Below are 14649 nucleotides of genomic sequence, written 5' to 3'. Positions count from 1 at the left end.
GTACTCCATCAAACCGAAAACAAATTCAATCAGTCGCTATTTCTGTCACTTAAATGCAGCAGCACCTAATATCAGAGTGGAAATCTGTGCAATCGATATTACATATGTGTATAGGTGGATGATAATTTTGAAACTATAGGTCAGGCTGTAATTTATGCACAGTGGTTTAGAAGTACCCCTGGTTGAAAAGCACTGCTCTAGGGTATTGCTTTATGGGGACTGCACACTTCTGGTTGTGTCGGTGGGGAAACAATAAAATAAGAACACTGTTTAATTTTTCCTGCAATATACAATAATACCATTGTCTAAAGAAAGATCGAGAGAACAGGAAATTTACTCTTTGCTTCTGTGCACACATGTCATAAGGACAGCATGAACTTTGAAGAGTGTGCAATTTTGGGTTTAAAAATATTTCAGCGCCACTGTAGGGTAACTACCATCTGAACAATAGTGCGAAAGTTCTGGAAGAAGGAATTGGTCCAAAGAATAATGAAAAGAAGATGTGGGATGAACCTTTTTCATAAAAAAAGGTTCTAATTACAGCAAGCCCTGAGTGCGATGTTCAGCATGTGGCAGCATTTTTAGTCTTGTGGTGAGTCAGCAGTTTAAATTCAACTGGTCAAAATCACGATGTTTAGACTTAGTAACCATATTGTGAAATAAAGCAAAATGTTCTGAAACATTTAAAGATTTGTATTTCACTTAGAAAAACAGGGAGCCAACTTAAAACTTCCATTAATACGCCTAATGTAGGCAGTACTGCCAATGTCCACAGAATCAGGCCTGTGCTAGGGAAAGACTTGTGATATCTGAGGTGTATTCTTCTGAGTCTGAAAGCTCCACTAGTCAGAGGCAGCTTGCCACAGCAACACAAAAGTCTGGGAAACCACGTGGCTCAGTGTCAAAAAACCTTGCCTGGGTGGCAGCACATAATCTCTCCAGAGAGCTGTTGTGAGAAGAGGCTGTAAATGAGGCAGGATGCACGCCCTCAGACGATTAACACAAGTAGATTTGTTATCTGTCTGAGAGAAACATGAACTAAAATGAATAACTAATCACTGACAGACCCTTTTGAATTAACATCCCAACACCTTTTAGCAGCTGTATTATCTACCAGTATTTATCTTTTTTCTAGCAATACTGTTTATAGTTACAGTACATAGAGTTTATCTTTGAAAATATTTTAAATGTTAGGTGAAGAGAATGAGGTGGTGTATCTGTATGTTAAACATATTGCTATGAAAGTAAAGCACATAAACACATTTAATACAGCAGTAATACACATATACTTGTCATCTCTAAGTCAATCAAAACAGTTTTATAAAGCATTAATTAATTAGATACATATCTTACTTTGTCATGAACATCTGGTTTCCTTTTTAAGGGCATGGCATTGACTTTTCTAGGTTTGAGGACACGAGTAAATGTACTTAAAGACAAGTAAAATCGAATATTTCCTATATTTCAGCAATTCCAAGATATATCATTATTTTAACACATTCAAAGGTCAAACAAAAAGCCTATTGGCTGGGTCACGGTGTCGGGTTTGGATCAGAAAGTAGAGACAGGCAATGACCCATTCCCTCATATGTGACTATCAGCCACAAGTGACGCTAGGGGAGTTGAGCTATGTTTGGACAGTCCGTTTGTATATTTTGCCAGGAGTCTTACTGCCACATAACTCATCTTGGCACGTGGTTTCATGAATTGGGGACAAAGAAACCAGATGAGTAGGCCAAGAAGTATTTATTGGTTTTAAACCCTAGGCAAACCAACATTTCCTGTTTGTTTATTCAAAAGGTGCATAACGTGGTAACTATTTTTGTGTTTTAAAGTAGTCTCTTCGTCAGGGTTAACTGGAGAGAACAACTGTTAATATAAATTGCTGTAAACAGTGTCAGCAGTAGCATAGGGATATCCATCCATATTATTATGGAACAAGTTGGACTAAGCATCCTTTTATTAAATATAGAGTCGATTCATAAATTATTGTCATTGCTGTGTAAATAATAAATAGGTATCTGGAAACTGAAAATCACTTTCAATTGATTTAAGGCCTGGTTCTGCTGTTTCAAAAGCAAATGATAGCAGAGCTTCATTTTGAAAGGCAGGAGAAGTAGAAGAACCAGCTGACCTTTCAACCTGCCAACACTGAGATGTGAGTGAATTACTGAAATGAAAAAAACACAGTGCAGTCAGTATAACAAATTCACCAGAACCAATATTATAGGTTTAGAATTGTATTTTGAGGTTTTTTTATTTTTACTATACTTTCAGAATAAAATAATATAGCAATTTGGAGTAAACGCTTTCAGAATGAAATCCTCCAACCCCTATTGTTCAGGATTATTTTTTTTAGACAGAGGTAGATCACTCCCCATCTTTCACAGTGCAGATGTTATGACAGTGCTGTCTGTGTAATTGCTGCAGATACACAAATACATGGTTCTAGTTTTTTTGTTTTAGTTTATACAGTATTCAGCTCATCAGGAACACATCAAATCATATTTTTCATCAGAATTATTAGTTAGATAGTAGTGAGGCAACGTTCCAAATGTGTCATTTCAAATTGGGTTGAAAAACAGTAAATATAATTTTTTTTTTTGTTTTTTTAAGTTAAAAAGCTGTGGATGATTTCTGAGGAAAGTGAGCTGTAGGGAATTATTTGAGGACATGCCTGGAAATATTCCGGGGTTTTCCATTCACTTATTGAGTCACTTATATGTAATAAAATAGCATGTAATAATGTGGAAATTCTATCTAGTAAAAGGGGTTCCCTAGTGATGTTTCATGATGTCATAGTCTAGTATGCATCAATCTAATGTGCCACTTAAGTTTTGGCTGACTCGCAAGATATGTATTTGCTAGTCAGTGTCCCATATCCTTTTTATTATAGAGTAGCAGGGAGTGGCCATCAAAGATTTTTTCAAGATGTTGCTGAAGGACCTATGGGCTGATCAGTTGGATTGACCTAGTGGTGGGTGTATAAGCATGTGTTAACATTTGCTTTCAAACATGATTTTTATTATTTATGGACATTTTAAGGGGGTAGCTTTTTTACTTTTCCTATCCTATTTAATATAATTCTTTTTTTTATGGATAACATTTTTGTCTTCGCTATTCAAACATAGTTTGCAAATTTCAACAGGTATTTATTTGATAGAAGTTTGGGATCTAATTGCTAAAAAGTCCACCATTCAAACAGTTAAAAATCAAATTGCAAAGCAGAAGTTTTTACATATGCAGAAACATCATTTATGACTTTATGAGGAATCTCAAACAGATTTTTATGTTATTGTTTCATTTATTTTAATCAAGTATGCATTTGCAGTATTTCACATATATAGTAAGCCTAAAATACACTTTGAAACACCAGCACATACAAAAATCTTGGATGCCTATGCCAACAGCTCCCATGATTATAAATATGTTGCTAGTCCATTTTCAGCGATTTAGAAAAAGTTTCATTTTTTGTGGAAAGGGATTCTGCATTTCTAAGCAGTCACCAGCATTCTATGTGATTTATTTAACAGTGGTCTTTTCTTTGTGTCTTTAGGCCATTTTACTTTTATTTCTTCTCTTGAGTGATGAGTTGTATTCTGTTTGTAACAAACCATTTGTCACGCAGACGCTGGGGTGGGTGGGGGGGGGGGGGGGGGTGTAGCTTTTCCATGTGTGTGGGAGTGATGCCCAGTTTCACATTCATAACAAAGGGGCTTTGTAATCTTGTCACACTCAGTGATATCACAAATTACTATAATATATACAGATTGATGGATTGTTGTATAATCATTTTAACTAAAGTGAAAAAAGACAAATGTTAAATAGAAAAGCTGTTAAAAGGACATTGTGTGTCAGTTAATCCAATTTTGATAAAACTTGTTACAAATATTAAACATTTTGGCATTTTAACAGAATTTTAATGTACTGTCAACACAGCCTAACAGCAAATTAGCCAAATGCAATGGGGATGGCAATTAATAAGTTGTATAATTTTGTGTTAGATGTGACTTTTCAATGCCTTGTGGGAGGAGCTACAAGCAGTCCTGGAGTAGGACCAGTTCATAAAAATTGGAGAGTATAGTGACAGTTAACATTGTGATGTTTTTGTTAAGAGTTACAAATGACTGATGCTTTCACAGAAAGTTACATATATGTGACATCTAGACAACAAACACCAGGAAACCTGACCAATGACAGAACCAGTATTACATTTTATTACGATTCCCACTGAATGCATGATTTACTGATAATGACAGCTTTGTAGCATTCACAAAGTGGAAGCATTGTTTAACTTGACAGATATGAACCCCTGCCAAGGCAGAGATCTGTAAGGGTGTGTGTTTGTGTATTTTGCAAACCCATTTGTCTTTACAGCTATCTCAAAAACTAACAAAGCTCTTAAGAACTGGTTTAGAACTGTAGAAAACTATGTAGAAAAGGAATTCTTGACCCTCCTCAAGCTGTTTTCCCACTTTACTTGGGGTATCTACTGTTGACTGTTGTCAAGCAATGTCAGGGCCTGTCCAAATGAATGCTGGGAACTTGGATTTCCCAGAAACAATACGTTTTGCTACAAACGGTCAAGATTAAAATATTTACTGCATATCCGAGAAATAACCATGTGATGTGAATGCAATCTTCTTAGGCCTGGAAGCACAGATGTGCCATATTGATCTCCTCTTGAATGCAGATATTTAACTCTCTCTCACTCTGATCTTCTCATTTAAATTGCACTGCAATTTATCAGCAACATTCACTGTGTGAACCGCAATCTGATACCACATCTGGTCTGCTAGTATGTGGTCTCATCAGACAATAACTTTAACAATGTAGCACCCGCGTGAGAGAGATATACTGGCTGGAGACTAATTATTAATGATAACTGTAAAATTCAGAGTCTGTAGTTTATGAAATGTCAAGATCATTGAAAAGGGGGACTTGCCAGTATATAGTGCTCAATGGTTGTGCAAGCTGTACACCAGCATCTAAGATAATCCTTAGTGGTTGGCTTTCTCATTGCTGACTGTTGTTCAGTTTGATGGTTTGCTACTACAATTAAAATCGGAATGCATTACTTAAATAATTGCCTCCATACCTGTTAGATTGGCAGTGTACAGTATTTTAAAATAAATAGCTCATAAGTGACACAGTATACACAAGTAGATTTACACAACCAGGTTTATTATTATTATTATTATTATTCATTTCTTAGCAGACGCCCTTATCCAGGGCGACTTACAATTGTTACAAGATATCACATTATACATTATTTCACATTATACAGTTATCACATTATTTTTACATGGCTATTGTTGTTTACTGAGATTTGTTCAATAGTTTCTCCCTTTTTTTAAAAAAACAAAGGTGAAATAATGCAGTTTTCAGTTTGTGTAGCTGCTCTTGCGAAAAGAGCATTTTCTGAGTATAAAACAAGAACAATCTATCTGCAGGAAGGAGAAGCTGAACTCAAAGCATGGGGGGGGGGGGGTGCTATTGTGTTTGATTCACAAGTGATAGTCACAAGCTCTTATACAAATGAACATCCAGGAATATGTGTAAAAACATTGTGTGCTATGAGTTTTCATACATAATTATTGCTCTTTGTAGTTGCTTGCTATTTATAGTGTTACTTTTTTTTGTTCCACACTTGATTCTTAAGTGTGCTCTGCTGACTTCAGCAGTCATTCATTTCCTACTGAAAGACATTAAACACTCTGACACACATACCTCCCTTATGCGTCTCCTTAATCTCACTTTGGTTCACTTATGTGATAACACTCCCTAAATCTTCAAAGCATGGGTCTGTGTAGTACGTCTACTCCCTTTTTGGATAGTGCCATTTGTATACAATCTTTTCATTGTGTATTTCTGCTTATTTTTATAATGTACACTGTTGTAAAATTTACTGTGGTATGAGCTTGGCAGCATGGCGGGAAGGAAGATTATTTACTAACTAGGGACAACCATTTGAAATAATGTTGTGTAGGTTCTTTGTGCAGTCCTTTTAGTCCAGAAAGATATATATATATATATATATATATATATATATATATATATATATATATATATATATATATATATATATATATGAACCTAATGAAGACATGGTAGTGTCGAAAAGCGTTGTTTGTTTGTTTTTATAATCATGTTAAATAATGATCAAGTAGGTCATCTATGTATTAGACTTGTTATTCTGCTTATAGACATGTTTTTTTTAAAAAGCTAAGGTGTATATATATATATATATATATATATATATATAAATCCAATGATAATAACTTGATCGCCTTAAAGAGGCCTGATAAATTTGAAACCAATATTTAGTTTACAATGAAATCTGTTAAACAAATCCATTATCCACAAGCTATCTGTCATCACAACAAGGGGAAAGTTTATTATAGCCTATGCAAGTACTGAAATGTCCTATCATTATCAAGGTACGCCTATACAGAAGCCACACATCGCTTAGTTTGTTTGTGTTAGTCTTAGGCATACACGATTTCCCCATTCAAATAAACCAAATCAATTTTCTCTTTATTGTGACAGAACAGTAATCCTTCTTGACTATTGTTGAAAGGTGCTTGGTATTACTCATGGCAAGTTCAGCTCACTGAAGAATGTAAAATTAATTTGTGTTAGCATTGCAGGAAAAGGTCTGCAGACATGTGACTTCTTTCTCACATCAGTACCCAGTGGCATCATGACAATAAAATTGTGTTTGGTATACCCCAAAATAACAGAAAAGTTACAGTGACCAGTCAACAGGGCCTCGATTCTTCTATACATTTACAGTAGCTAGTCCTATGTATTTACTTCAGTGTTTTCATTTGATTTATAATATATATTTTCTGAAGATACATTTTACAAAACAATAGAGGCTGCTTTCTTTGTAAACAGGAAAGCCCAAATGTTTTTGACTTCACTATCTGCATGATTGTTCCACTCTGACACAATATTTCCTAGGAATTTGTGTTCATGCAAAAAGTTAATATAGGGACATTTTTTTTTATTTGGTTATATTTGCACCACAAGAAGGTTCAGAGCACATTAAATGGTTCTTTAAATATTACTTTCAGCTTCAAATCTCATGGGAGTTTTGGTATTTTTTTAGTAAGTTTCACTTTCACTGGAATCCAGTGACATGCAGGTTGTTTTATATGTACTGTACATTTATTATGTTATTTTTAGGGGCCTTAATAATGGACGAAGTAAATGCTGTTTATCTGCTTTATAAACCACACACGTTGTTGTTGTTGTTATTATTATTATTATCATTTTTTCAAATAATGCAAGGATATATCCAAGTGTACCACGGTTGACAAAGACCCAATCTGCCATACATAAGTACAGTATTTGTTTCGATAAAATATTGAGTAGGCCTAATTGTGCAGTCGATGGTTCTCAGTGTAAAAATGTTCTTTTCTTCACAGGTTATTTCTAAAAAGTCACAGTGGGACTGCAGGGAAACAGAGCAGTCTGGTTATACATGGTGCAGATTTCAGCACTAGAGATGCTGACAATGACAACTGTATCTGCAAGTGTGCTCTGATGCTAACTGGAGGTAAGAAAACAATGTATAACCAGTCGGGGGAGGGCAATGGTTCACACGGTGGCATGGCTCATTAAACAACTAACAGCCTTAGCATACAGCATGGAATGCCCTGAGCAAATTTACAGGAAGCCAAAGCAGCCCAAAACCTCACTCTCCATCTTACTGCCTGACATATATTTTGGTTTCTACTTAACGCTTTCATTACTGCCACCCATAAACCCACAGGGTACTGCCCTGGAGGGAACATTCTTCGGAATTATCACAAGAAACTCAGAAAATGTTTCCCATCGTCTCAGTGGCATAGGTCTGTATACCTGGAACCCAGCAAATAAGCCTCCAGCTGATCCCAACGACCATTTCCAAATTACAATACTGTACTGTACAGAAACTTGTCATAAGTAAATAGACTTGTCCTAAGTGTGTATCTATTCATTTATGACGAATCTCTGTGCATGAATCAATTCAAACTTATTACATAGATTCATATTTATAAGAACTGTTTTTAGAAAAAGTATGTATTTGTTTTGTTTTAAATATTAAAACATATTTTAACCACTATAGCATATATTAAACCGCTAAAGCTGATCACCTGACATACATTTAACAAGGACAAAACAGCTGAAGAACAGCAATAGTCACGAATATAAATCAAACATTTATATTTATAGTTGGATGTCCTTCATAAACTGTCAATTATGTATTAAAGGTTGCTGATGGTCCATAAGGATCATCTTTTACTACATGCTATCGACCTATTTCATCCAGGTTCAAAATGTCCATGGGAGAGATGTATTATGAAGGGCAGTTACCAAGCTGAGAAATTCATCCAAAACATCTGATTTCTGGCGTGAAATATAAAGGCCCCATACACGTCTTTGAAGTGTAGATTTACAGCCTTTGGTGTAACACATCAGAGTTTTCACATAGAGTATTTATGAGGGTCCCTCAACACCCTTTTCCATTCTATTAAGTATGGTATGGGAAATACTGTATTAAGCATTTTTAATGTGAAGTAAAATAATTTCAGCTGTGTGAGTTAGACAAAACGATAAAAAAGCTTTTCAGATTCTACAGAAAAGGTACTCAAGTGCCCCAATACTCCAGGTTGTTCCAATGGTAAACTAAATATTATGATATAAAAAAGGGAAACAAAAACTGGGGAACTTAAGGACCAGGGTTGCGCTAACGTATTTTAGAGGCCATTTGCTTAAAAAGGAAGAAACGGACCTCATCAAAGGCCTTTTATGACACATTTTTCACGCATTTACTGAAGAAAATGAAGCAATATATTCCAAATTATAAACCTCACATAGTGCCTCAATCAGGTTCCAAAAACAGCTGTTGTTCAAAACTTCGAAATTTAGAACGAAACTCGTCGTCTAACATCTTGGTATCAAACTGATATATAGTATTAAAAAGAAACAGTTATTTTAATAAAGTGTGTTTATTTGAGATGAAAACAGTATGTGAGATATATCTTGTAACAATTGGATCTAGTGATACCCCAAATACTATAGGTCATCTAAATATTTAAACAAGCAATCATACAAGAAACATAGTACATGTATCAATGTCTTCATTATTCATTTAAAACATAAATACAATTTCAGGTGGCCCATCCAGTAAATGCGCTCCACATGGAGTGCAGGATGTGCCCTATAGTCTGGACGTCGCAAGTTCGAGTCCAGGCTATTCCTTTGCCGACCGAGGATGGGAGCTTTCAGGGGGCGGTGCTCAATTGGCCGAGCACCACCCGGGGGGAGGGAGGGTTAGGTCGGCCAGGGTGTCCTTGTCTCACTGCGCACCAGCGAGCCCTGTAGTCTGGCCGGGCACCTACGAGCTTGCCTGTAAGCTGCCCGAGAGCTGTGTTGTCCTCCGATGTTGTAGCTCTTGGGTGGCTGCATGGTGAGTCCGCAGTATGAAAAAAAGCGGTCGGCTGACGGCACACGCTTCTGAGGACAGAGTGTGTTTGTCTTCGCCCTCCAGAGTCAGTGCAGGGCTGGTAGCGGTGAGCTGAGCCTAAAAATAATTGGCCATTTCAAATTGGGGATAAAATAATAAAAAATAATTGGCAAGGACTAAATTTATTTAAAATAAATAAATAAATAAATAAATAATAATAAAAAAAAAACAAATACAATTTCGAAACTCTTTTTTTTCAGAAAGGAAAAATGCAACCAACAGAAATAAACATTTAATTTAGGTGATTGAAATCTAAAGAAATACTGTGCTTTTGTCTCTTTTAAGATCAAACATGGTATATAAAACTGCCTTGACTTCTCAGTTTTAAATACATTATTACAGGTTGGTTTTCTAATATCAAGCCCACAGTTTGATCATGTAAAAAAAAAAATAATAATAAATAAAAAATCAATTTTAGCAACAAATTACATTTCCAAAACTGTTTGGCAGTTTACCCTAAAGGAATAAAAAATGAAGTGTCGGAAACCAGTAACCACCAATGAATATTCTGTAAAAAGACATTGGTATTTTGAAAAGCAAATTGCTGCAGTACTCTGCTAATTAAATGTAAAGTGTTATACAGCTACTGTTTGAACCAGCTACATTCCCATACTGGCTTTCAGTAACATCTGTGTCTTCCACATTATCTTTATTAAATTGATATTAATTTTTATAACATCATAGGTATGTCAAATATATTTAATTTAAACCTTTGCTGTTCCAGGTTGGTGGTTTGATGCCTGTGGACCTTCTAACCTAAATGGGATGTATTACAAATCAGGACAGAACCTTGGAAAACTAAATGGTATAAAATGGCATTACTTCAAAGGCCCCAGCTATTCCCTGCGTGCTACATCCATGATGATTCGACCTTTGGACTTCTAAATAAAGCTTGACATTAACGCTGTTGACACAACTGGCATCTAAAGAAAGGACTTTGTAAGAAATCTTCACTGTAATGACCAAGGAATATGAAACTGGTACTTCCTTGTACTGTAATGGTGCTACCAAATCGATGGCACTGTAGGACCAAGTCAGCACATTTTGGGGCTATACACTTTAGCTGAATTTGGCTGTGCAACTGTTGGCTGGGGTTGTTATGGTTATGGAATTGTGGGTGAAGAAAACTGGGATATACAGTATCTATACTGTAAATTGGGCGTTGTAAGGTGAATATTGTCAAAAACGGTCTCGTCCCACATGACTAGCAGAGTTATAACTAAAATATGAAGTGGCTCAAAAAACAGCTGGCAACAACCTTCTCCATTGGAGATGTAGTATGATGTATTGTTTTTCTATTTTTAGTGTTCTGCTTGCTTTCTTTGTGCAGCTATTTTCCATCAGTATTAGGAAAAAAAGAATAATAGTGCTGTGTTCTACAGAACAAACACATATAATTAAGGGGCTATTTTTTTCATCAAGTCATGGAAGCATCAAACCACTATTTACAAAATGTTAATGCACACATTAACATTTTGAAATGTTATATACCCTCACTAAGCTTAATGGTTGTGTTGAACTATAAGAATAGGGGATTACCCAGGCGACCTCGCTGTTACAAGTTAGGTGAAGGTGTTTATCATTACTTCCCCTGCGTTGACAAGTGGGTTGCAGCATTGAGGTGATTGCAGCATTGGACACTCTAAATAATAAACAAAAAATACAGAAATAGAAGAATCTCCAAACATTTTTAGACAGTCAAGCAAATCTTAAAAAATAGTAAATCTTATTTAATAATGCAAAAAAAACAACAAAAAAAAACACGTTTGAAATAAAGTATAGTTAGGCACAGGTCATTGAACGCCCACATACCTGTCCTTTGTAAAAATTCTGTACGGTAACTTTCAGCCTTTAAATTTCTGCTGAGGAACTGGTTAAAATTACATTCTCAAAGCTATGTACTCCAGAGTGTCATTTATAAAAATAAATTCTGGAAGGAAAAAACACCAGTTACATGAATAAGAAACTCTTAATGTAAGACTTTTACAAGCCTGGAAATTAAATGGTTCAGTTGTTTTATTTCTGGGTTGGTAACTTCATTAATGTGGTTTTCATTTCTAAAAGAGCTTTGAGAGTCTAGCCAATAGTTTCCACCACTAAATAGTCTCAAACTATATATAATAAAAGCAAGAAAATGAATATTTTGTGAGCAAATCACTGATTTTGTATTAGGAAAATGCATCTGTCGTTTCTAAAACGATGACAATTATTTGTTTATAGCATTTTCACCAAAATGTTCATTTTCACCTAAATGAAGCTGGCTAGGGAAAGTGGTAATTTTCTCTAAACACAATTCTTCATGAATGACACTGCTTTTTACTTCAGCTTATACATAATGTGCAAAGGTCTCTTTCTTCTATAGTCAAAATGTATTGTGTCATTTTAATTACATATTTGTGATCCATATTTTTCATGTGATGCAGCTGAACAAAAGCATGTTACAGTATTTACTGCTGATTTATTTATCTGGGTTTGAGTTGAGAAATTGTTTTCAACTCTTTGTAATAAACCACCCAAGACAAACAGGTACCAGAGTATTGTTTTGTTTTTTCTTATTTGCCAATACTCCTAACTTCACAATTCATAATATGTTAATGCTGTTGCACTTCCTCATTTTGGCTAGGACATTTCCACGGCTACAACTTTGCTTTCCGAAAGGGGAGCCTCTGCCAGTTTATTAGACGTGTTAATGTAATTAGTGCTATCATCACACACAGCCAAAGACAGAGAAGTCTTGATTTCAACATGGATAAAAGAACAAATAAACAACACTTGTTGTCAATAGCAGCTGTTCAAAAACAAATTGCCCACCTGTTTCTCTTTATTTTAAAATGTATTGTGGCAATACAGAGCTATATTGCGTCTACATTGAAACCTGTTTATGAGGGGCAAATGAAAATCAACTTCCTGAAGGCAATGAATTATTGGATGCTATGATGTCTATTACTTCAAGGAGTAAAGTAATGTAAGAAAAGCTAAAAAAAAATATTGAGCATATACAGATATATACTGTATTAAGCTTATTTGTGGTTAAATTGTATTTCATTGTGGCATCATCCACACAACACAAAAATTGAATTACACAATTTGACTACTCAATTTAATATGGCCATTTCAGGCTTTCCAGATGTAGTCCCTTATTCACAGAGTTCTTCTGGGAATATATTAATAAAAATAGGAACATTTACAACACAAAATAATATCGCCAGACACAAACAATTTCAACCAGTCAAAACATACATTCTACTTTCATTTTTATTCATGAATCACTGTGAAAATAAGAGGATTTAGACATCAAATATCAGCAGGAACAAAGCCCTACCATAAACTGTTGAAGACGCTCACTTATTGTAAAATTTGAGTTTTAATATGTAATTAGGATTGTTTAAAAAAGGGTATCAATTTTATTATAACTTTTGTAAGACTTGGTATCTGAATGGACATAATACTGTAACTTGAAGAACTTCACAGTCATATCATAACATAGTGTATTGTTTGTCCTGTAATAGTGCAGAGTTACAAAGTGGTATATCACATTAAAATTAGGTATTAAGTAGAATTAGATGGGTCAACCTGACATGCTCTTCAGACATTAAAAAAAGGAGCTTTGATATAATGGGTTGACAGACACTATGTAGGAGAATGCGTATGCAGTGATGTTTGATGGCAAGAGCCTTTCTGATACAGAGCATAAGTACTGGTATTATAATATGTAATTATAGACTTTAACACATAATCATTCATTGGTTGTATCTACATAGGTCTTGCCCTCAAGAAGAACTTTAAAAAGACAGATAGTAAGGACACTCTTATAAATCTTTGTGATGTTAAGTAAACCTTTTTTGATTAATTGTAAAAATGATTAAGGAAGGAAAACACTCTTAAATTGAACTTTTCTGTTTTCTTACCATTTATTAGCATATCATCAACAGTCTCAAAAGTCCCCTTGTCATTTACCCACAATCTTATATATATATATATATATATATATATATATAAATGTGCTTTTGGGGTAAAGTGAGGAATACATTATACAGTAGAACATCAGTCTCCCTGCGTTTCAGCTAATGGTGATACAGGGCGCTTAAAACTCAAGGTCTGTGCTTCTCACACATTCCCACAGGATTTTTATACTGTACAGCTTGATAAGCCACAAGATGCAGAGAAATGTGTGTCAGTTCTTTCAAACATACCAATATGGATGAGAAGTGCAGGCTGGATAAAAAAACGAAAAAAAAAACCAAAATACATTCCGGTAGAAAATGTTCTGTAAGCAACTGCTAGTGATATGCTGATACAGTAATAGTAAAGAAAATGAGTTTACAGTCATTGATCCCAGCTCCTTTTATATGCAAAGATAAACTCATTTTCTGTACTTGGTACAACATGTGTTTGTCTGAATTATTTTTAGGAATGGAGGTGCTCCTCTAAATAGGGCATCAGACTATTGGAATTGGATTGCATACTTATTACTGGAAATAAGTTGGTTTTGAAGTCTAGAAGCAGTTACAGAATTATTATTATTATTATTATTATTTTTTAAGAAACATGTGTCTTTTTATATATTAGTAGTTAATCAAGCCCAGACTTTAAACTATTAACCAGACAGACCTTGCTTAATCCATCAACCATTTTATCTTGAATTAAAAAAACTAAAGTAGCAATATATCACAAAACTCTAATCAAGCATTCACGCTTCTCAAGTAGTCCTTGTTATAAAGTATGGTTTGAATCAAAGCTCACACCTCAGCAGCTCATATATACTTCTGGGTGTACAGCATTTTTGACTCTGATATGTTATGGTTCGGAAATCTCACAAGCGTGTGCTCCTGTGGGATGGACAACTTGGCTGGAAACCAGCTTCACTTAAGCAGGCCGCCAGTTGAAATCAGATAAAAAGCAGCTATGGTGGTGTTAACATTGGCAAAGTTTACATGTAGAGTGAGAATTTCTCATACTACAGCCATGACATTTTGTAGTGCTACAGCTATGGCCAAAAGTTTTGCATCACCTAGAATTTTAAGATGGAGACATAATTTTAAAATAAAAACTCTGAACATAATTTAGATATTTTATTTAACATTGTGTAATCAAAGAACTACAAAATTAGAACGCAAAAGTCTACCGGAAGC

The 14649-nt window shown here is 34.9% G+C and overlaps 1 protein-coding gene across 1 annotated transcript in view; it reads left to right on the top strand.

Annotated features, from left to right (window-relative positions):
* The window catches only part of LOC117394235 (angiopoietin-1-like), an 89013-nt gene extending 76697 nt beyond the window's left edge, over positions 1–12316 (top strand). Inside the window, exons 8-9 of the mRNA XM_033992327.3 lie at positions 7434–7564; positions 10242–12316. Coding sequence (XP_033848218.1) covers positions 7434–7564; positions 10242–10402 — 292 coding nt within the window. The 3' untranslated portion in view covers positions 10403–12316. The remainder of the gene's footprint in view (positions 1–7433; positions 7565–10241) is intronic.
* Positions 12317–14649: the final 2333 nt, after the last annotated feature.

This window comes from Acipenser ruthenus, chromosome 3 (genome assembly GCF_902713425.1).
Source record: "Acipenser ruthenus chromosome 3, fAciRut3.2 maternal haplotype, whole genome shotgun sequence".
In the NCBI taxonomy this organism is placed as follows: domain Eukaryota; kingdom Metazoa; phylum Chordata; class Actinopteri; order Acipenseriformes; family Acipenseridae; genus Acipenser; species Acipenser ruthenus.
This window is presented reverse-complemented; position numbering and strand designations above follow the sequence as displayed.